A 24,400-nucleotide genomic window follows, 5' to 3' on the forward strand; every position below is an offset into this window, starting at 1 on the left:
AAACTGTCATCAGCACAGCTTCAGAAATATGTCATGAAAAGTTGAAGATTCTGCATCGCAGTAACACACTGACACACCGGCTGCGACTGGGAATCCCACCGCCACCGCCCCACCCTGCCTACAGATGGCAACAGCCAGCAACCAGGGGAAGAGAATCAACCATCCACTCTGCCCTCAGGAGCACTGAGCAAAGCAAGCCAACCACCTTGTGGCCCAGTGAGGACTTCAAGACGACAAATTCAGCCGACGACTACTGGATTTACAGACCGTATTTAAATTCCATTTATTCTGGACATTAACCCAGCCAACAAATCTGTGTGTGTGTGTGTGTGTGTGTGTGTGTGTGTGTGTGTGTGTGTGTGTGTGTGTGTGTGTGTGTGTGTGTGTGTGTGTGTGTGTGTGTGTGTGGTGTATTTTTAGTATTTGAAATCGGGTTAGTAAAGTGTAATAAACTTATCTCTTTGTTTAAACTCAAGAAAACCTGTCTGATTGGTCATTTTCAAATATGTTACAGGAACAGGGTCAAACAATCACAGAGGTGGTCAGCAGAACCACTCTTTGAAACAAGGAGTAAAGCCTGTTACGGTCAGACAAGAGGAAGGGTGAAAGGGGAGCCTGAAACCCCCTCCTCACCTGGCCGTAACATAAATGACAGTTGGAGTGTGGAGACTGTGGCCATAAAATTCTTGTAATGGTCTACTGGATAGATGTTCATAAAAAAAAAAGCACCGAATGGGTAGAGGGTGTGAGCAGGAGAGTGGGATGAGAGAGTACTGGTTCAGGCAAGAATAGAGGGAACAAAAACAGAACGAGATTGGATTGGTTGTGGAGTGGGAGTACAGGGTGTCCAATTTTTTGTCACTGACGCTGAGCATTCCAGTGACACTGGCTGCCCTGTTAGCTCCATCAAGAAGCTCCTTATTTCATGTGTGAGGCCTCAGCAGCACGTGTCAAGAAGCTGCTTTGGGGAGTGGAGTTACATCATCTTGCAGTTCCTGTAACCAGCAGTCCAGAAAAATGCTCAATTTAGAAACAGCGTTTAATATTGCAATCAATTTATTCCCAGAAATTAAAGCATTCAAACAGCGGAGTGGTTTCCTGTGTGTCGCAACTTTCAATTACGTTATCATCAACAGAACAATGAGAAGACAGGAAAGAAAGAGTGGGGCTGGGAAATATTCCCCATCAGCAGCCCAGATGCAAATCCTTCACTCTCAAATATTAATGCCATTCTTTGGGTAAAATTCTCCTCATCCCCTATCTAATCCACCAGTTCATCCCATGACACGACTGCAAGAGGCACAGGGGAGTTCTCCCCAGTGCCCTGGCCAATATTTATCACTCCGTCAACATTTCCAAAACCAGATGATCTGGTCATTGTCACATTGTTGTTTGTTTTCAAATCTCTTCATGGCCTCGACCTTTCCTATCTCTGTCATCTCCTCCAGCCCTACAACCCTCAGATCTCTGCCCTCCTCTAATTCTGGCCTCTTGTTCATCCCCGATTTTAATGGTTCCACCATTGGCGGCCGTGCCTTCAGCTGCCTGGGCCCCTCAGCTCTGGAATTCCCTCCCTAAACCTCTCCGCCTCTGTGCCTGGCTTTCCTCCTTTAAGATCCTCCTCTTTGACCAAGCTGCTTCCACAAAATAGGACACCAAGCCACATAAAAAGATGCTGGAGCAGGTGACCGAGAGATTGGTCAATGAGTTCGGTGTTAAAAGGGTGCTTCTTCAAGGAAAGGAGAGAGGTGGAGAGGCGGAGAGGTTTAGGGAGGGAATTCCAGAGCTGAGGGCCCAGGCAGCTGAAGGCACGGCTGCCAGTGGTGGAGCCATTAAAATCGGGGATGAACAAGAGGCCAGAATTAGAGGAGGGCAGAGATCTGGGAGGGTTGCAGGGCTGGAGGAGATGACAGAGATAGGGAGGGGAGAGGCCCTGGAGGGGTCTGAAACAAGGTGAGAATTCCAACTGCAGGAAAGAGTTTACTTCTGTCTACCTCGTCTGATTGAATGATCATTTTGAACACCTTTCATCATCCAGGAATTCCTTCCAGCTGCTTCTCTGTCTAACTGCAATATGTCGGTGTTCCCCTCAGAGATAACAACAACTTATATTTACATAGCACCTTTTGTTATATTACTCGTCCTTTGGTGCGTGAACTGTTCTAAGATTCAGAGGGACACAAGAAATATCCGAAGAATACTTGGGTTTTTATTTGAAGTTAAACTGGGACATATTTACATACAGCTACTACTGGAGCACACCTACACACAACTCTCTGCTTAGGTGTGACTCAACGTGACTTTCTCAGGTGACTTTTCACTGAACAGTCTTTTCAAGTGATCCCTCAACACCCTTTAACCTACTAAAACATCACAAAGGTTTTATCAAGCATGATTCGACACCAAGACACATGAGGAGATATTTAGTCAGATGACGAAAAGCTTAGTCAAAGAGATTGGTTTTAAGGAGGATAAGGTCACCAAAGTGACTCAGAAGTTCCCGGTGTTTTCTTGGCTGAAATATAAAGCTCGAATTCTTTTGAGAAAGATGAATCCGATTTCACTTGGGAATTCCTCTGAGAAACTTGAGATCTTTCAAAGTGAATGGTGTTTACAGAAGCTGTAATACAGGGTATTTTAAACAGGGACTGATCCATCAAAGGTGAAATCACCCACCTCTGAACAGGTTGTAAAATAGGAAAAAATTCCCAGTTGAATTCTGGCTCTGAGTCGGGACTGAATCTGATTCCTTGGGAGAAGAATGTCACAGACATTCAGCTACAAGACTGCAATGAAGCTCAGTTTCAAATCTGCGATGATTTTAATGACATTTACAGGGTTCTAGAGAAAGAGCAGCGATAGTCTAGCCAAGAGCTAGCACAGACATGATGGTTCGAATGGTCTCCTTCCTGTTTGGATGATGATTTTATCGAGGCCTCATGAATTTCAATTTGATTTTATGCAGCAGCTGTAACTGGCCAGCTTCGGTACCCTTCTTGTAACATGATGCCTCACCTTGGCGGGGAGTCCTCTCACCTCAGTCAGAAGGCTGACGGTTCAAATCCCACTCTCGACATTTCAGCACAAAACTGCCAGTGCAGTGCTGAGAGTGAGCTGCACTGTCACAGTTACAGCAGACCTCTCTCAGATGTGACATGAAACCGAGGTCCTGTCTGCCCTCTCAGGGAGACGGAGCAGATCCCTTGGCATTAGCTAGAAGATGAGCAGGCGAGTTATCCAGGGTGTTGTAGCTAATATTTATCCCTCAATCATAGAATCACAGATTTGTTGCCTGGCAGAAGGAGGCCATTCGGCCCGTCCTGTCCGTGCCGGCTCTCTGAAGGAGCAGTTCACCTCGTTCCACTCCCTGTAACCCTGCACATTATTCCTTTTTTAGATAACGATCCAATTCCCTCTCCAATGCCTCGATTTGAACCTCCCTCCACCTCACTCTCAGGCAGTGCATTCCTGGCCGTAACCACTCGCTGCGTGAAAAGGTTTTCCCCTCATGTCGCTTTTGCTGCTAATGTCAATGAACTTGAATCTGTGCCCTCTCGTTCTCGATCCCTCCACCAACCGGAACAGTTTTTCCCCAGCTACTCTGTCCAGACCTTCCCATGATTTTCAAAACCTCTTTCAAATCTCCCCTGCTCCAAGGAAAACAGTCTCAACTTTTCCAGTCTATCCACGTAACTGAAGTTCCTCATCCCTGGAACCATTCTCGTGAATCTTTTCTGCACTCTCTCTAATGCCTTCACATCTTTGCTGAAACTGATTATCTATTATCACATTGCAGTTGGTGGGATCTTGCTGCGTTACAACCGTGACTGCACTTCAGAAGTATTTCATTGGCTGTGAGGTGCTTTGTGAAAGGCAGAATAGAGATGAAAGTCTTTCTCCTTTCTCAGTCAGTCGGTCCTGGAGATTGATTCAGGAATCTGAATGAGTGCTGCACTGCCAAAGCTTCTTATCGGATCAAAGTCCGGTTTGGACGGATGGAAAAGATGCAAAGATCTCAGGGAGTTCTGCTGTCTTCATTAACATCCCTCCTTCACTCAAGCGCAAAAAAAACTCCGGATTAACTGGAAGCTTGCTTTGTGCAAAGTGGTTGCATTGCTTATTCCATGACCACAGTGACTGCATTTCTGAACATGTTCATTGGTTGCATAAAGCTTTGGGATAGCCTGAAGCTGTGTTTAACTAAACCTTTCTCTCTCATCGGTTTTATGCTCAGCATTCCAGATCTGACGTAATTACCACCGGCAGAGCTGAGGCTACATTTCAAGGCCCTGTGGATTCAGGCAGGCGGAGAAAATATGTGCAATCTCATTGTGTTCAAAGACAAGTCTTTGACGTCAAGAATGAGAGACAATTGTTGATCAGCTAATTCTCCCCCTCAAGAGGGAGCGATCTGACAGAAGGAAACAGTTCAGTGACTTACACTCTCACCTCTAAGTCAGAATGTTTCTCACTTCCGAGTCTCGAGCATGTAATATAACACCGAGGGAGTGCTGCATTGCTGGAGGTGTGAAACTGAGCTCCCGTCTGCCCTCGCTGGTGATCCTGAAAAATCCCACTGCACAAATGGAAGAGCAGGGGAGTGAGTTCTCCCCAGTTTCCCTCAACTAACATCACTAAAATAGAATATCCGGTTATTCTCACTGCTGATGTGGGATCTTGCTGTGTGCAAATTGTGAGCCACGTTTCCTACATTGCAACACTGACTACACTTCCAAAAAAAAAGTCTACTGCACAGACTGTGAGGCCCTTCGGGATGTCCTGAGGATGTGAAATGTCGACTATTGTACCCGGGAGTCACCAGCTGGTGAATGAGGGAAATGGTGACACATCCTGTGGGCTGGTGGGCACTACCATGATGACCAGTGGCTACGGCAGCTTGGCAACAGGCACCAACATCAAAAACAACAACTCACAGTGTCACGTGACAACTTAACCTGCGGCACTTGTGGCAGAACCTGCCTCTCAAGAATTGGCCTTCACAGCCATCAGCAAATGTGCACCAAGAGAAGACACCCCACCTAAATGGATTGTTTGCTGTATGTCCGTCATCTTTCATAGATGGAAGAATGTCAGTCCACCAGACAGAAATGCAAGTTCTTTCTTCCTGGTCCTGAAATGACACTGGGGGTAATGGGGTAACTGTGACCTCGACTGAAATTAGATTGAGTGCCCGCTGAACACCTCCCCATCTCCCAGGCAACAGGGGGTGATCCGCGAGTTCCCATTTTACATAATCGTGCAAAGCCACAATGACCCCCACCGTGAGGTAACAAACATTTCAACACCCAGGATGAAAGTGCTTCATTGTCCGGCTTAATGGAGGAGCTGAATCCATTTCTTGAAGATACTGCTGTCTTGAAACTAGCACAGCAGAGGAACTGAGCAGAACTGGGTGCGGCATAGTGGTGCAGTGGTTAGCACCGCAAACTCACAGCTCCAGCGACCTGGGTTCAATTCTGGGTACTGCCTGTGTGGAGTTTGCAAGTTCTCCCTGTGACCACGTGGGTTTTCGCCGGGTACTCCGGTTTCCTCCCATAGCCAAAGACTTGCAGGTTGATAGGTAAATTGGCCATTATAAATTGCCCCTAGTGTAGGTAGGTGGTAGGAATATGGGATTACTGCAGGATTAGTATAAATGGGTGGTTGTTGGTCGGCACAGACTTGGTGGGCTGAAGGGCCTGTTTCAGTGCTGTATCTCTAAATAAAATAAAACAACTGCACTCAGTGAAGTGTACTGGATTCACAAGGTGTCTCCAGCTGGTCCCCAAGTTGAGAAAACAAAGTGCATCAGTGAAACTCAGCAGTGACTCTATGACAACTTCAAATCAAGAACATTTAGTCTCATTTTGACAAGATTTACATGCAACACTTTTGTTACATCAACCCCAACATTCCCTTGAGTTTAGAAGGCTGTTCTAACTGAGGTGTTTAAAAGAATTCAGTCGAATAGATTCAGAGAAACAGTTTCCTCTCGTGAGTTACACGCAGGGCAAGGGGACACAACTCTTGAATCCAAGCGAGGGGTCATTGAGGGGTGACGTCAGCAAGCATTTTCTCACTTGGAAACCTCAAAGTCTTTTAACCAAAGGACTGTGGATGCACTGGCATCAACTGGACCTTTGAAGGCTGAGGTTGAAAGATTTTTGTCGGGTTGCGATATCGAGGAACGTGGAGATAATCAGTTGAGGCACAGATCAGCCTTGATTGATTTAAAACAGCGGAACAGGCTTGGGGGGGCTGAATGGCCTCCTGCTCCTTGCCCCTTTTGAACAGTTATAAAGAGAAACTGCCAGGATAGCAGTGATATCCACTAACTCACCAGTCAATGTGGAGGTTGTATTTTCCAGAGCATTGCAGAGACACAGTATGACACCTGTCAAATGAGAAAAAACAAGTCAACGGCAGTGATCACTGTGAAAAGGGAGATGTGAATTGAACAGAACCCTTCAGTAATACCAATAACTAAGTGTTGTGTCATTGAATCAAGATAAGAATATGTGAAAAACACTTCCCATACGCACAACTGAATACTATCAGAAAGGTTTTTCCAGAAGAATTCCGAGAATCTTACAGGACGGCCCAGCTCACCTGTGCTGGCTCTGAGAAAGTGCAAGCCAATTAGTCCCACTCTCATACTCTTTCCCCCCCAACTCTGCAAATTTCTCCAATTCCCTTTTGAATGCGCTTTGGCCGCCCTTTCGAGCAGTGCTTTCCAGATCATCACAGGTCACTGTGTCAAATATTTCTCCTCATCTCGCCCGGTTCTTCTGCTGCTCTTCGTTTTATTTTAATTTTCATCATCTTAATTCTGGCTTCTCTGGTTCCCCACCTTCCTGCCAGTGGAAACAGTTTTTCTTTTTTTTTACTCTGCCATAATCCTTGGTAATTCTGGGCACCGCAAATTAAAATCTCCTCTTAATCCTCCTTGTTTGAAGGAGAACAGCCGCAGTTTCTCTAGTCTGACCAGATAACTCAACTCCCTGATCGCTGCAGTCATTCAATTCAATCTGGAATGACTTGACATCTTTTCTCAAGTGCAGTGCCCAGAAGTGGACACAAGACTCCTACCTGGTGATTGATAAAGATTTAGCACAACTTCATTCAGCAAAGGATCCTGTATGATTTTTTTTTTAGAAAACCAGCTCTTTGCCCCCGGTGTCCTGCCGAATATTAATTGTTTCAATCAACATTTCTAAAATCAGATACAGAAGAAAGAAATCTGTGGCTGCTGGAAATCTGAAATAAGAAGAGATAATGCTGGAAATATGCAGCAGGTCTGGCAGCATCTGTGCAGAGAGAGAAACAGAGTTAACATTTCATCAGAACAGTCAGCCACCTGAAATGTTAACTCTCTTTCTCTCTCCACAGCTGCTGCCTGACCTGCTGGCTATTTCCAGCAGGTTCAGTTGCTATTTCACTAAAATGAGACAATCTGGGCATTTATCACCTTGCTGTTTGTGGGAGCTTGCTGTGCACAAATTGGCTGCCACATTTCCTACAGGATAACACTTGCTACACTTCACTGAAGTACTTCATTGGCTGGAAAGCGTTTTGGGACGTCCTGAGTTGGTGAAAGGCCGCTACAGAAATGCAAGTCTTTCTTGAACATATAAAGACAAGTGCTCCTTACTGGCTCCTGTCCTACTCTCCTGTCAGTCTAGTTCATCTGTGCCCCCAAAGCCATGTTTGGAATTTCCACTCGAACTATTGCCCAGTATCACTCAGACTGAAAGCAAGGAGAATCCAACTGCTTGTTACCCAGTGCATTCATCTATTGCCTTTCACGACCTCAGGAAGAAATATGGCGGCCAATCTGCAGGCCAAGTTCCCACAAACAGCTCGGAGATAAATGCACGGGACGCCGGGGAGAAGTCCCCGTTCTTTTTCCAATCGTGTCATGGGATCTTTTCCATCCAGCTGTGAGGGAAGATGGGATTGGGGATTCAAGTTGTGTTCAAGTCTCGGGAATGGAATTGAACATACATGACCCCGTGACACAGTGGTGACAGTGCTACCCATTGATGAAGCAATGTAGAAATGTCAGAATGAATCTTCTGGACATGGTTTTATCCTGTCACATTCAGAATGTGCAGAGACTGCTAACTCCGGGGGACTGACAAAGAGATTACAGGTTAAAACCAAGCACTGGATTCATCATGTTTGTGGAGTGAATGTGCAACAATTCAGGTGGGTGTTTCAGACAATGATAGAAAGTCATCGGAGTGAAGTCTTTTTGTATTCCCGCCGCTTGTAAAGCAGGCCTGATGTTGAGGGGCAGGAAAAGCTAGCTGGATGAGTTGAATTTGAGTCTCTCAGCACTAAAGGCAGCTTTCTCTCATTCATTCTGGGATTCACTGGAACATCATTGTGGGTGGACATGAAGAGAGGTTAGCAGGCAAACTCACCGACTGATTTCTGAATCAAAATGAAATCTCTTTACTTGAAAGGATATTTTCGAGTGAGAAGGGAAACTCGACACTCGTTTGTTCATTAATACTGAACTCGGCCTTCGATTGAGTTCTGTTTTTTAAGCTGAGCGAATCTGCATCCTATTTTGAGAGGGGTCAAGGTCCACTTCCTCTCGCCTGTACTGGCCTTGCTTTGCCCCATCCCATTCCCCAGTTAGCACCAGCAGCCAGTGGGCTGTTGCGAGGTACATGTGCATTTTTCTTGATGCAAGGGGTAAAAGTGAAGTCCAATTGATTGGCAGGGTTTCCAGACCATGTCAGGGTCAAAAATGGTCTAATTTGGACTCAGTGAGCGAGATTTAAAGGGTGGGGGGGGGGTGGGGAGTCCAATAGTGGGCAATGAACAGAGCAGGGGGCAGTCACAGATGGTGACTCATGGCAATGGTCAGTGGGTGGAGAGGCAGGCGGAGTGGGAGAGGGGAGGCCTGGAAAGCTTACCTTTCAAGATGGGGTAGCTGGGGGAAGATTCTTGCTGTCGGAGGGTCAATGCTGAGGGAGAGCTGCACTGTCAGAGGGTCAGTACTGAGGGAGTGCTGCACTGTCGGAGGGTCAGTACTGAGGGAGAGCTGCACTGTCGGAGTGTCAGTACTGAGGGAGAGCTGCACTGTCGGAGGGTCAGTACTGAGGGAGAGCTTCACTGTCGGAGGGTCAGTACTGAGGGAGAGCTGCACTGTCGGAGGGTCAGTACTGAGGGAGAGCTGCACTGTCGGAGGGTCAGTACTGAGGGAGAGCTGCACTGTCGGAGGGTCAGTACTGAGGGAGAGCTGCACTGTCGGAGGGTCAGTACTGAGGGAGAGCTGCACTGTCGGAGGGTCAGTACTGAGGGAGAGCTGCACTGTCGGAGGGTCAGTACTGAGGGAGAGCTGCACTGTCGGAGGGTCAGTACTGAGGGAGAGCTGCACTGTCGGAGGGTCAGTACTGAGGGAGAGCTGCACTGTCGGAGGGTCAGTACTGAGGGAGAGCTGCACTGTCGGAGGGTCAGTACTGAGGGAGTGCTGCACTGTTGGAGGGTCAGTACTGAGGGAGTGCTGCACTGTCGGAGGGTCAGTACTGAGGGAGTGTTACACTGTCTGAGGGTCAGTCCTGAGGGAGTGTTACACTGTCTGAGGGTCAGTACTGATGGAGTGCTGCACTGTCGGTGGGTCAGTACTGAGGGAGTGTTACACTGTCTGAGGGTCAGTCCTGAGGGAGTGTTACACTGTCTGAGGGTCAGTACTGATGGAGTGCTGCACTGTCGGTGGGTCAGTACTGAGGGAGCACTGCACTGTCAGAGATGCTGTCTTTCAGTTGAGGCGTTAAACCGAGACCCTGTCTGCCCTCTCAGGTCGATGTGATCGATCCCACAGCCACCATTGGAAGAAGAGCAGGGGAGTTCTCCATGCTTCACTAGGTCAATATTTATCCCTCAACTCACATCATCAAAACAGATTGTCAGGTCATTGCTCTTCTTTTCGTAGAGAATGGTTTAAAAATCAGGTCCCGACGGAAACAGTCATTAAAGGGTTAACGCTGAGGTCTCAGTGTAATGCTATGTTGACAGTGAGTGTTTGGGGGTGGCAGAGCAGGAGGAAAGGACATAACTCACTGTGACAGGAAATACTGTCAGTGCACATTCTCGTTCAGATTCTCCACTCTGAACAAACTGATCTTCTCTCATTCAGATGAAAACCACAATTCATAAGAGGAAGGACAGTGATTCAAGACGAAACACATCTGAATTCTGCCTTTGAAGTGTCTATCCATAAAATGCCAAACATCCCAGTGAAGCTGGGCAAACGATTAAGGATACACCAGCCGAACCGTTCCATTCCCATTGGCTTGCTCGGAAAAAAACATCGAAATGAAATAAAAGCGTTTCAGCAGTTCTTGGTCCTGTTCAGATCACATGACGAGATATGAAGACATGGGAACGAAGTGATAAAGTGGCAGAAGCTTTCACAGAATGATGATAATACACGCAGAGTTCATTCTGACCTCAGCAGTTACTACTGGTTTTGAAGTGCAGCAATAGACAGGGAAGGAACGGCAAGCCAATGTTCTGCAGCTACTTTCACTCAGGTATCAAATCATTTTACCACTCTTTGCTTTCTTGCTTTTGTTAAAAATATTACACACCATTCTGACTTGGAACTATATCGCCGTTCCTTCACTGTCACTGGGTCAAAATCCTTTCCTAACAGCACTGTGGGTGTACATACCCCACATGGACTGCAGCGGTTCAAGAAGACAGCTCACCACCACCTTCTCAAGGGGCAATTAGGGATGGGCAATAAATGCTGGCCTTATGAACATCCAAAAATAGACAGTCAGGAAAAAGCTGCCCCATGCTCACAGGAACACATGAACAGCAGGAGGCCATTCAGCCCCTCGAGTCTGTTACACAGGAACAGGAGGAGGTCATTCAGCCCCTCGAGTCTGTTACACAGGAACAGGAGGAGGCCATTCAGCCCCTCGAGTCTGTTACACAGGAACGAGAGGAGGCCATACAGGAACGAGAGGAGGCCATTCAGCCCCTCGAGTCTGTTACACAGGAACGAGAGGAGGCCATTCAGCCCCTCGAGTCTGTTACACAGGAACAGGAGGAGGTCATTCAGCCCCTCGAGTCTGTTTCACAGGAACAGGAGGCCATTCAGCCCCTCGAGTCTGTTACACAAGAACAGGAGGCCATTCAGCCCCTCGAGTCTGTTTCAGAGGAACAGGAGGAGGCAATTTAGCCCCTCGAGTCTGTTACACAGGAACAGGAGGCCATTCAGCCCCTCAAGTCTGTTACACAGGAACAGGAGGCCATTCAGCCCCTCGAGTCTGTTACACAGGAACAGGCCATTCAGCCCCTCGAGTCTGTTACACAGGAACAGGAGGCCATTCAGCCCCTCGAGTCTGTTACACAGGAACAGGAGGTCATTCAGCCCCTCGAGTCTGTTACACAGGAACAGGAGGAGGTAATTCAGCCCCTCGAGTCTGTTACACAGGAACAGGAGGCCATTCAGCCCCTCGAGTCTGTTACACAGGAACAGGAGGAGGTCATTCAGCCCCGAGCCTTTGTCACCACTCAATGAGATCTTCTAACCCAACTCAACTTCCCCTCTCTCTCCCCATGTCCCTGAACTCCCTTTGTGCCCAAAAATCTGTCGATCTCAGTCTTCAATATACGGAATGCTGGAGCATCCACAACCCTCGGGGGCAGAGAATTCCCAAGATTCACAACCCTTTGGGACAAGCAATTTCGCTTCAGCTCAATCCTAAACTGCTGTCCCCTTACCCTGAGCCTGTGAGCTCCAGACTCTCCAGGCAGGGGAAACAGCCTCTCAGCACCTTCCTTTGTCAGGCCCCCAGAGAATTTGAAATATCATTCTTCAAGATACAGACCTATTCTACTCAATCTCTCCTCCCATGAACCAGTGGACTGAACCTTCATAGCAGTCGCTCTAAGACAAGTAGATTCTTCCTTCGATGAAGAGACTAAAACTGTGCTCACGACTCCAGCTGTTGTCTCACCAAAGCCCATTCATGCTTTGTGCCGATCTTACTGAATGGCAGAGCAGGGGATTTGTAACACTACCCTGTGTCTGAAACCCATTTCCAGCGATGTCATTGTTTCAACAAAGCTTTCAATAAACGCCCACAAGTCTGGATTTAAACAGATGAGTAAGTGACCCTCTGAAAATCTCAGCTAGTTTAGCATGTGATGAAACAGCTACCACAAGGCAGGGAAAACCCTGGGGTAGCTCCTGATATTGGACTGGAGTTCGAAAGAGAGGGGGAAGGGTGGCCGAGGGTTCCTGCCCCTGACTGCTGTCCAGTGACGGCCCCTCCCTACCCTGACGCCCACTCCTGGGGCCAATACCTCCCCCCTCCTTGACCAAACGGCCCGTCACAGCCCAGATCTCCCATGGTTGAGGGCCTGATGGGAAATGCACTGGATTCTGATCAGGCCCAGTGAAGCAGATAGTCGGTGCCTTCAGAACGAAGGGGAGAACATTATGGGCGTTTTGTTAACTAAGAAGCAAACATACAGAAATGAGAGGCCTGAAAGGACTCCCACTCACAATGCTGGAACGTCGAGGAGACACTTCCTACATTCCCCCTATCCACGATCTCCCCCCCCCCCTCCCCACCCATCTTCTCAGAGAGGCTCAAAATTCCCCAGAGAAAAACCCAGGGCCAAGAAGAGGGAGAAAGATCCTGGAAAAGAGCACTGAAGACTGAGAAGAGTAAAAAGCATCCCCTGTGAAGATACCCACTGCCTGGCGGTATGCATCTCCTCCCGTTCAGCAATAACAGCTCGTGTTGCTTCAGCACAGAACCTTTGGTTTTGAGTGCTTGGACATTTTTCCTCCCAAGACAGAAGGTTGTGGGTTGAAGTCCCACTCCAGAAACTTGAGCACATAATCCAGACTGACACTGGGGAGCACTGCAGCCTCACAGCTCCAGCGACCCGGGTTCAGTTCTGGGTACTGCCTGTGCTGAGTTTGCAAGTTCTCCCTGTGATCGTGTGGGTTTCCGCCGGGTGCTCCGGTTTCCTCCCACAGCCAAAGATTTGCAGGTTGATCGGTAAATAGGCCATTGTAAATTGCCCCTAGTGTAGGTAGGTGGTAGGAGAAAGGTGGAGATGCGGTAGGGAATATGGGATTAATTCAGGATTAGTAGAAATGGGTGGTTGATGGTCGGCACAGACTCGGTGGGCCGAAGGGCCTGTTTCAGTGCTGTATCTCTCTATGACTCCCAGTGCAGTTCTGAGGGAGTGCCACACTGTCAGAGATGCCATCTTTCAGATGGGATGTTAAACCGAGGCCCCGTCTGCCCTCTTGGTGGGGGCGGGCGGGGGTGGGTGGGGAAACATGAAAACTCCCACAGCACTATTTGGAAGAGCAGGGGAGTTATCCCTGGTGTCCTGGAACCAATATTTATCCTTCAGTCAACATCCCGAAACTCATTATCACATTGCTGTTTTGTGGGAGCTTGCTGTGCGCAAATGGGCCGCGACCTTTGCTACATTATAACAATGACTACACTTCAAAAGGACTTTATTGGCTGCAAAACGCTTTCGGACATCCTGCAGTTTGTTTTTCGGCGTTATAGAGATGCAAGTCTTTCTTTTTCCAGTCTGACACACAATTCTCCATCTCCGGAAAACATTGCACTTTTGACAACATTGTCCCAGGTTAATGGTATTCAAGAACAAATTATTTCTCTGCATCTGAAGTCAAGATTTTGCTTCTTTTTCTGTTTTACTGCTGTTGATATTCCTGCTATTACCTCAACAACAACTCCTTTCGTCTAAAGTATTGTACAGCAGCGCAAAAGAGCTTTGGGGGGGGGGGGGGGGGGGGGGCGGGGTGGGCTGAACGGGTTTGATCCTTTTCGGGTTGGGGGACAAGGTTCAACATTGTACCATCTGCTGTTTAAAGGAGACAAGGCGATGAATTGAAAGTAGCCTCAGCACTCTGAGACCCCCCGCCCCCAGAGCCTGAAGCTGATCACTGAGCATTTAACACTGCAGCAATCGATCTGTGACTGTGCCAACTTGGGGGTTTTGTTTAAATAATATAATTGAAAGATGAAGATGAATTCTCGCTTGCTGTGTCCTATCTGTTTGTGATTCTATGTTCACTGACAATCAGTGGTATTCACTGCAGCAAAGCCACAAACAGGGAGCTCTGTCAAAAGCAATCAACTTCCTCCCTTCTTTCAGGCAAACAGACTCTTGACAAAAAATCTTGGAGCCAATTTGCTTGCTCGGGATCGAGGAGAATCTGCCTTTTGGTTCGAATTTCTAAGTCTGATGATGTTTTCTGGATTCGAATTTCTATCAAATCTCTCACTCCAAGTTGCTTCATTCTAATCTGATCCTGCAAGTCCTATTCTGAAACCAATGAACTCCCACCCTGCCGTGCCATTTAAGGAACTGAACTCAATTGGGTGGTTAATTGAGATTGTTTCAGCTTTCCCAATGACTGATTGATCAGTCAAGTGTGGTGAGGGGTTAAGCTGTCAAGGGAGACGAGCATTCTGCCTTTAACAAGATGCTAAATAAAACAATCTCTTGTGATTTCAGACAGAACACACACTGATACACAGGTACAGACTGGTCCTCTGGAATGTCTCTTAAACCTCACTCGAAATAACACAATTCAGGCAGCTTTAAACCCTCAAAGGAACCATAGCAGTGAGACCAGAACAAATAAAATATTTCTGGAGTTCTTCAAACGAGGAGGTGAAAAAAAAGTCGTGATTGCTTACCTGAAAGAATGAGGATAAGTTCTCCACAGGAACTGAACATTGTACTTCACTGAGCTTCCTTCACACACACTGTGGATTATAATGTTGGTGGGTTGGGCTGTACTGAGAGACAGGGAGAGAGTGCGTGACCTTCCAGGCAAAAGGGAGAAACCTTTCGAATGACTCTTAAAGCTACGATGTCCTTGGTGTAGGCAAATGTAAAAATGCCAATTGCTGACAATTGCATGGAATTTGATCAATTCTTCACAGGTTGATGTTGTTTCTTTCAGACTGTCAATTTATCATAGAATTGAATTTAATGTTGACCAACCAAAAATGTTAAACTGCAAGCTACATAATACGATATTGTGAGAGCCCCGTGGAAATTAATATTCTTAGTGTGGCATATCTCACTCTTTAAAAGTGTCAATTCAAAGGGTGATTTATATATATCGTAATGTCCGGACTGCTACTTTCAGTCATCTTCATGTGATAGAACAGAAAAACCCTGCATTTCAGTGGCGCCTTTCATGCTATCAGGATGTCCCAAAGCGGTTCACAGCCAGTGAAGTACTTTAATGAATTGTAGTCACTGTTATGATGTCGGAAACTTGGCATGCAATTTGTGCACAGCAAGCTCCCACAAAAACAGCAATGTGACAGTGACCAGATCATGGGTTTCAGTGATATTGATTGAAGGATAAGTGTTGACCAGGACACCCAGGGACAACTCCCCTGCTCTTGTCCTGAATGGTCCCCCACCTGCCCCGGGAGCTTTTACATCCACAATGAGAGGGCAGACAGTGTCTCGCTTTAATGTCTAACTGAAAGATAACCCCTCCAACAGTGCAGCTCTCCCTCAGTACTGATCCTCAGACAGTACAACAGTCACTCAGTGCTGACCCTCTGACAGTGCAGCACACCCTCAGTACTGATCCTCAGACAGTGCAGCATTCCCTCCGTACTGATCCTCAGACAGTGCAGCACTCCCTCAGTACTGATCCTCAGACAGTACAACAGTCACTCAGTACTGACCCTCCGACAGTGCAGCACTCCCTCACTACTGATCCTCCAACAGTGCAGCACTCACTCAAACTGACCCTCCGACAGTGCAGCACTCCCTCAGTCCTGACCCACCGACAGTGCAGCACTCCCTCAGTACTGACCCACCGACAGTGCAGCACTCCCTCAGTACTGACCCACCGACAGTGCAGCACTCCCTCAGTACTGACCCTCTGACAGTGCAGCACTCCTTCAGTACTGACACTCCAACAGTGCAGCACTCACTCAGTACTGACCCTCCGACAGTGCAGCACTCCCTCAGTCCTGACCCACCGACAGTGCAGCACTCCTTCAGTACTGACCCTCCAACAGTGCAAAACTCACTCAGTACTGCCCCTCCCACAGAGCGCTGCGCTCTCAGGATTGACCCTCTGACAGTGCAGCACTGATTCAGTACTGCCCATTCCACGGAGCGGTGCTCCCTCAGTCCTGACCCACCGACAGTGCAGCACTCCTTCAGTACTGACCCTCCGACAGTGCAGCACTCCCTCAGTACTGACCCTTTGACAGTGCAGTACTCCTTCACGACTGACCCTTCGACAGTGCAGCACTCCCTCAGTACTGACCCTCCGACAGGGCAGCACTCCCTCAGTACTGACCATCCGACAGTACAGCACTCCCTCAGTACTGACCCACCGACAGTACAGCACTCCCTCAGTACTGACCCTCCGACAGGGCAGCACTCCCTCAGTACTGACCATCCGACAGTGCAGCACTCCCTCAGTACTGACCCACCAACAGTACAGCACTCCCTCAGTACTGACCATCCGACAGGGCAGCACTCCCTCAGTACTGACCATCCGACAGTACAGCACTCCCTCAGTACTGACCCACCGACAGTACAGCATTCCCTCAGTCCTGACCCACCGACAGTGCAGCACTCCCTCAGTACTGACCCACCGACAGTGCAGCACTCCCTCAGTACTGACCCACCGACAGTGCAGCACTCCCTCAGTACTGACCCTCTGACAGTGCAGCACTCCTTCAGTACTGACACTCCAACAGTGCAGCACTCACTCAGTACTGACCCTCCGACAGTGCAGCACTCCCTCAGTCCTGACCCACCGACAGTGCAGCACTCCTTCAGTACTGACCCTCCAACAGTGCAAAACTCACTCAGTACTGCCCCTCCCACAGAGCGCTGCGCTCTCAGGATTGACCCTCTGACAGTGCAGCACTGATTCAGTACTGCCCATTCCACGGAGCGGTGCTCCCTCAGTCCTGACCCACCGACAGTGCAGCACTCCTTCAGTACTGACCCTCCGACAGTGCAGCACTCCCTCAGTACTGACCCTTTGACAGTGCAGTACTCCTTCACGACTGACCCTTCGACAGTGCAGCACTCCCTCAGTACTGACCCTCCGACAGGGCAGCACTCCCTCAGTACTGACCATCCGACAGTACAGCACTCCCTCAGTACTGACCCACCGACAGTACAGCACTCCCTCAGTACTGACCCTCCGACAGGGCAGCACTCCCTCAGTACTGACCATCCTGACAGTGCAGCACTCCCTCAGTACTGACCCACCAACAGTACAGCACTCCCTCAGTACTGACCATCCGACAGGGCAGCACTCCCTCAGTACTGACCATCCGACAGTACAGCACTCCCTCAGTACTGACCCACCGACAGTACAGCATTCCCTCAGTACTGACCCTCCGACAGGGCAGCACTCCCTCATACTGACCATCCGACAGTGCAGCACTCCCTCAGTACTGACCCACCGACAGTAAGCACTCCCTCAGTACTGACCATCCGACAGTACAGCACTCCCTCAGTACTGACCCTCCGACAGTGCAGCGCTCGCTCAGGACTGACCCACCGACAGTGCAGCACTCGCTCAGTACTGACCCTTTGACAGTGCAATACTCCCTCACTACTGACCCTTCGACAGTGCAGCACTCCCTCACTACTGACCCTCCGACAGTGCAGCACTCCCTCAGTACTGACCATCTGACAGTGCAGCACTCCCTCAGTACTGACCCTCTGACAGTGCAGCACTCCCTCAGTACTGACCCTCCGACAGTGCAGCACTCCCTCAGTACTGACCCTCCGACAGTGCAGCACTCCCTCAGTACTGACCCTCCGACAGTGCAGCACTCCCTCACTACTGATCCTCCGACAGTGCAGCACTCCCTCAGTACTGACCTTGTGCCAGATGCCCTCTTCCGGAGATGTTAAACTGAGGCCCTGTTTGGTGAAGAGGCCGGGTGCCTCGGTCTGCAATCATTCCCCCAACTACAGTTGATGATATTTTGCTGTGCCACATTTCCCCAGTGTTTGGGAACATTGTAAACAGCCAACCACGCAACATTTAATCTGTGTCTTGCTGTTGTATCCTGGCTCTGGGAGTGATTGGTGCTAATACAAGACGGGTTTGAATACAAAAAAAAAATGAAGAAACTGCATTGAGGAACAGCAGGAGGTCATTCAATACCTTGAGCGTCTTCCACCAACCAATTCAATGATGGCTGGATTGGACCTCAACTCTACTTGAGCCATCTTTGCTGCAAGTACCTCAATACCCTTTCATGCACCAATATCTATTGATCTTAGTTTTTGAAACTGTGAATGCAGAGCTGTTTTGGGGAGTGTTCCAGATTTCCTTTCCCCTTGTAAAGAAGGACTGGCTTAGAAGGAGGCTCTTTAAGGAATGGATGGAAGTGAAGTGACAGAGGGCCTTTCAAGAGCTTCCATTTTACTGATGAAGGCAGTGAACTATTTCTGGGGAAATGCACTTCCCTGCCACGGAGGTTTGGTGCCATGGGAACAGGCAGAATCACTGAATTCCAACACCAAAGCAGGGCATTCGATCCATTGTGCCTGTGCTGGCTCTTTGAAACAGCAGTTCAATTCATTCTATTTCCCAGCTTCCCCCCCACCCCCCCGCAAGACTCTGCAAATTTGTCCTCTTCACGTACGATTCCACCGCCCTTTCAGGTAGTGTGTTCTGCATCATAACAAACCTGTGTGTGTGTGTGTGTGAAGAGGTTACTCCTCAGTTCCCCTCTGACTCCGTCAGTAAATATTTTAAATCCATGCCCTCCCGCGTACCGACTCACTCACCAAAGGAAACCGTCTCTCCCCACTTCTTCAGTTAAAAACCCCTCATCATTCTGAACACCTCTGTTAAATCTCCCCTTAACCTGCCCTTCTCTAAGGAGGACAACCCCAGCTTCTCCACATTAACTAAAGTCCCTCATGTCTGGTATCACCCGAGTAAACCATCTCTGTCCCTTGACATCTTTCCTCTCGTGTGGTGCCCAGAATTCCACACAATATTCCGGCTGAAGACAAACCAGAGATTTCGAAAGGGCTCGCCTGACTTCTTGTCTTTGTATACAGTGTCACCATTTAATAAGGACTTGTTCTCCTTGGAGAACAGAAAATTAAGAGGAGGTTTGATCGAGGTGCTCAAATTCATGAGGGGTCTGGACAGAGTGGATAGGAAAAAACTGTTCCCACTGGTGGAAGGTTCCAGAACCAGAAGACACCGATTTAAGGTAACTGGCAAAAGAAGCAATGGCGATATGAGGAAAAACTTTTTCACGTGGCGAGTGGTTAGGATCTGGAATGCGCTGCCTGAGAGTGAGGTGGAGGCTGATTCAATCGAGACATTGAAAAGAGAACTCGATAATTATCTGAAGAGAAAATATTTGCAGGGCTTCGGGGAAAAGGCAGGGGAATGGGACTAGGTGAGATGTTCTTGTAGAGATCCAGCACGGACCCAATGGCCTTCTCCTGTGCTGGAACCATTCTACAGTTCTATTCGAGCTACAAGGCCAAGTATCCCATAGGCTTTTAAAACTACTTTCTACTATTAAAATGATGACTACAATTCAAAAGTACTTCATTGGCTGTACGGTGTTTGAGAAGTGCAGCGGGTGTGAAAGTCAGGATAGAAATGCAAGTCATTCTTTCCTTCTTGTCAACTTGCCCTGCCACCTTCAAAGATACCAACGTCCCAGAGAGTTTAGGCACGCTTTATAAATGAAGGTAAAAAAACTTCCGCATACCAATCTCACCTTGTTCCAATGGTGTGATGCCGTCACGTGACGCTGTGTGCTGTTTTGATGCAACAGTTGAACTTAGTGCAGGTCACGTCTCGACTCGCAGGCTCCCCCTGGGGGAAGTTTAAGACCAGGCTGTTGGATTCCCCATCACAACGCACCGACCATGTTCAGGGCAGTGACTGGCTCGCAAAATGTCAGGCCACTGTTTGCCTGTGGGATGTTTCTGAAGATGAGAACGATCCAAAGTCTGAGGGATGCCCATCTCGCACTTCCGTTCAAGGTCATATTTCACCTCCCCTCCCGCACTGAAACTGGGAGATGTTATCTGCTGGCCTTTATCCCTTCAAACTGAGACACATTTGAAGAATATGGAAAATCATTATGAAGCTGTGAACCCCTTGTCCGTCCCTTTGGCACTGAGAGCTTTTAACTTTGCCCTTCTCACATTCATTTAGCCTTCATCTATTGATTGATATTGTTATTCTGCAGGGCGGGAACAGACCAGGAGAGTTTGAATATTTTATCTCCAAGCACAGCTTCTGAATTGAATCTGAAGCACAGAAGGAGGTCATTCAGGCTCTCAGGACTCTTTGAAACAGCTATCCAATTTAGTCCCATTTTCCTGTCCTTTCCCCTTAGCCCTACAAACTTTTCTCCTTCTAGTATTTATCCAATTTTCTTTTGAAAGTTACTATTGAATCTGCTTCCACTGCCCTTTCAGGCAGTGCGTTCCAGATCACAACAACTCACTGTGTAAAATTTTTCCCCCCCAGCTCATCTTCAGCTCTTTTGCCAATCACTTTAACTCCGTGTTCTCTACTTGGAACTCACCTGCTAGGGTAAACACTTTCTCACGATATCCTCAATTAAAACTCCTCGACCGAATTTGATCCTCCTGTGGCCCACATAACATTCAGCAGTTGCAATCATGAGAGTGTTTTTGTGATATTTCCTTTTGCAACACAATAGCTCCCTGAGGGTGGATCTTTCCTCGGCCTGCCAGGGTCAGCTCGAAGGCGGGACTGGGAGGAATTTCACACAAGTTGGCGTTGGGTGGACGAGTGATGCCTCCAGGTGGTCATCATTGGCAGAGGCTACCCGCTCGGCCATGGCAGGTAGCCAATCTGCATCATTAACTGCCCATTTGTGGAGTGACTGGGCACACCAACAGGTTCTTCCTGGTGTCCAGTGGGGCATTGACTTAAGGACAAGCCCAGCAGGTGCCTGGAAACAGCTAGTCAGCAGCTGGCCTGGGGGAGATTGGGGGGGGGGCGGCCCAGGAGGCCACCTCCATTAACACCACCCCACCTCAACCCCGGAGCTGCAGTCATCAGCGAGCCACGGTTGCAGTCGCTGGCATCCTCGCGTTGCCCCTCCCAGTGTCAGTGCCCACCTCTGGCGGTGGAGCTGGCCGTCTGATTGTACCTGCAGCCTCAGGAACCTGAACAGCGGCCCTCGAGGCAGCCTGCTCAGGGAAAATCTCCCAGGCAGGCTCATCGACAGCCACAGGACCTGGAAATTGTCCCGACCTTCGACTATTCCTGAAGGTGCACTGAACCAGCAAACACTTCTCCATTGTCCTTTCATGTCCATGTCCAGCTTCACTGAGGGATGAATGAAAGCAAGAATAGATTCCCTGCAAATCAGGTGTTAAGACAGAGACAGCTGCTGATGTACAACACACCTGTCAGATAACAAAGATTAGTGCAGATTAGGTAGGACCATCAGCCCATCCAATTCATCCTGAAATAAATCTGTGTCCCCTCCCTGCCTTTTCAATGAAGCCAGAAATTCAGATGTAGAAAGCCTCAGGTTCAATCCCATGTGGAGTAACTGTGTTCAGTTCTGGGCACTGTACCTTAGGAAGCCCGGATTGGCTTTGGAAGAGGTGCAATGCAGGTCCACCAGAACGATACCAGAGCTAAAAAGGGTTAAATGATGAGGACAGGTTGCACAGACGAGGCTTGTATTCCCTTCAGAGTACATTAGGGATGGTCGAATCAAGACATTTAAGGTGATTAAAGGATTTGATCGGGAGAAACGATTTCCAGTGGTGGGGAGAGTCCAGAGCAAGGGCACATAACCTTAACATTCGATCCAGGCCGTTCAGGGCTGATGTCAGGAAGCACTTCTTCGCACAAAGGGGAGTGGAAATCTGGAACTCTCTTCCCCCCCCCCCCCCCCCCCCCCCCCCACAAAAAGCTGTTGTGGATATTGAGGCAATTAAGAGTTTTCAAGACTGAGATCAATATATTTTTATTTGGTGAAGGCATCAAGGGATTTGGAGCAAAGGTGTAGAGCAGCCATGATCGAATTGAATGGTGGAGAAAGGTCGAGGGGTTGAATGGCCTCCTCCTGTTCCGAATGAAAGAGGAAATCATCATTGCATGGAATAGGAACTTGCATTTTCTCTTTGCAACTGCCAATGTATTACCTGCATTTTTATTCAATTGATTTTGTTATAATTCATCAGTAAGAAAGGAGCCAGTTTGATGTGAAATGGAATGCTTTGCTGAGATAGCATGTCTGACACTGTTGGTGTCCCACTGGCTCCCAGAAATCTCTCCGTCCTTTTGAATTTGATCATTTCTGAGGCTGACTGATGAGTGCAGGATGTCGAGGGAGGGATGGTGACAGAATGAATGAAGTCTGCCCTTGCACCGAGACACAACTAAATCAATAATGGAGCTTCTTCACTCAGCTCCTACCTACAAGCATCGGATTGCCACAATGATTCCCACTAACTCAGGCCCAGATCATCATTCCTCAGCCACTTTGTTGGCGTCTTCGCTCAGTTGATCTGTAGACTCATTGCAGTCCTGCCTCTGAAACACATGTCATGCTGGGAGAGTAAACACGGACAATTCTCTGCACGTATATCTGAGGGAACAATGGGATATGTATTTCAGTCACACCTTCTGTGACCTCTAATTGCCCCCCAAGCAGCCAATGACACACTTCTGAAGTGGAGTCACTGTTTTAATGCAGGAAACGCAGCAGCCAATCTGTGCACAGCAAGATCCAAAAAAAACCCAGCAATGTGAGAATGACCAAATAATCTGTTTGAGTGACGTTGGTCCTCTGTAAACAACAGGGGTGTGAAGAGGGGACCTGTTTGCAATGAGGGTTCTGACCATGAAGAATATGGACAACACAAGCGGTTTACACATACACAGTAAGGTGTGCAGTTACACTGTGGGCAACCAGCAATCTTATGCATTGATATTTTTGCACCTGTAATTCAACTAGATATCATTTGTAGCAATGTACATGTCGGGTAGTGGCACTGCCTGCAATGGTCCTGGGGCAATGTTCTCAAATCTCAGAGAGTTTACCAAACCGTGACATGTGAGCATGCAACTTTCATCCCGTAGTCTATCTTATACCAGCTCACTTTTGACAGAATGCCTTCCATGCAGAAAAATCTCACAAGGCTTAATTGGAAAATGGACAATCCAGAGGAAGAGATCGAATGAAACTGGGTGAGCAGAAAGCTTGGACAAAATGGTGGGTGTGTTTAAGGACGGTCTGGATTCATTGAGAAGGCAGGAAGGGGAAACAGGTGATGTCGAGGTTTACGCAGGGGGGCAACTCCAGAGCTTGGGGCTAGGCGGCTGAAGGCATGCTCAACAACGGTGGGGTCAAGGAAGGGGCAGGGTGGGGATGTACTGAGGTGAGAGCCAGATGACTGGAAAGCTTGGAGATGGGGATGGGTGACACCATGATGGTAATTAAAGACAAGGATGAGGCTTTCAAACTGGAGGTATTGGAGACTGGAAGCCAATGCAGGTCAGTGAGGAGAGGGGTGAAGGGCAAGTGGGACTCGGTACGAGACAGGCAGTTGAGTTTTGACTGAACTGAAGTTTTTGAGGGTTGAGGATGGAGGGTTGGCCAGATTAGCATTGGAATAGTCAAGACTGGAGGTGACAAAAACATGGGTGAGGATTTCGAGGGAGATGGGCTGAGGCAGAGGCAGGAATGGGAAATGTTCCCAAGGTGGAAGTAGGCAATCTTAGCGATGGAGAGAATATGGATGCTGATGTTACAAACAGCTGCAAGCAGTGACTGAGTGGGCAATGCAATGGGTGGAGAGTTCAGCAGGGGATGAAGAGGCTTCGCCCATTGCTTGACTGAAGGAAACCGTGGTTCTTCCCAGGCTGGATGCCGGCCAAGCAGAGTGACAACACAGAGGAAGTGCAGTGGTCAGGACATGTGGTGCTGAGGATTTGAGAAGAATCATGCTCTTGCAAACAATGGTGGGAGGTCAGCCATTTCCCGCTCCTCAAGGGAATGTGGTGCACAAATTTGAAAGAATTGCCCATGAGACTATGAGGCAGCTTTCCATGATATTGCAGAAAGAGACTGAGCAGGGACAACTGCTTGTCTGAAACAGAGCCCCTTTGATTCTGCCCTGGGCTGTACCAGCTACAACGAGAAAAGAACCTGCTCTTAAACAGACGTGTTGGCTCCACATTGGAGGCATACACTGGAATGCCAAGAGGGCACAGCATAAGCCCAGTTTCATCCACTGGCTCGCTGAAATTGGGCCTTGGCTCTGCTGAAACATGATTGAAGGCAGGTTCCACCTCTTGTCAATGAACAGGCAACCTGTAAAC

The 24,400-nt window shown here is 48.4% G+C and overlaps 1 protein-coding gene across 2 annotated transcripts in view; it reads right to left on the reverse strand.

Moving 5' to 3' along the window:
- The window catches only part of tgfa (transforming growth factor, alpha), a 46,046-nt gene extending 25,018 nt beyond the window's left edge, over positions 1-21,028 (reverse strand). Inside the window, exons 1-3 of one of the 2 annotated variants that reach the window (XM_068023109.1) lie at positions 19,797-21,028; positions 14,730-14,826; positions 6,341-6,394 (exon numbers count right to left, since the gene is read on the reverse strand). In XM_068023109.1, the coding sequence (XP_067879210.1) occupies positions 6,341-6,394; positions 14,730-14,769 (94 nt within the window). In that variant the 5' untranslated portion in view covers positions 14,770-14,826; positions 19,797-21,028. Of the gene's footprint in view, positions 1-6,340; positions 6,395-11,855; positions 11,920-14,729; positions 14,827-19,796 lie in introns of those variants that run through there. The other variant, XM_068023108.1, reaches the window with a different exon arrangement.
- Positions 21,029-24,400: the final 3,372 nt, after the last annotated feature.

The sequence above is a fragment of the Heterodontus francisci genome, chromosome 47 (assembly GCF_036365525.1).
Source record: "Heterodontus francisci isolate sHetFra1 chromosome 47, sHetFra1.hap1, whole genome shotgun sequence".
Lineage (NCBI taxonomy): Eukaryota > Metazoa > Chordata > Chondrichthyes > Heterodontiformes > Heterodontidae > Heterodontus > Heterodontus francisci.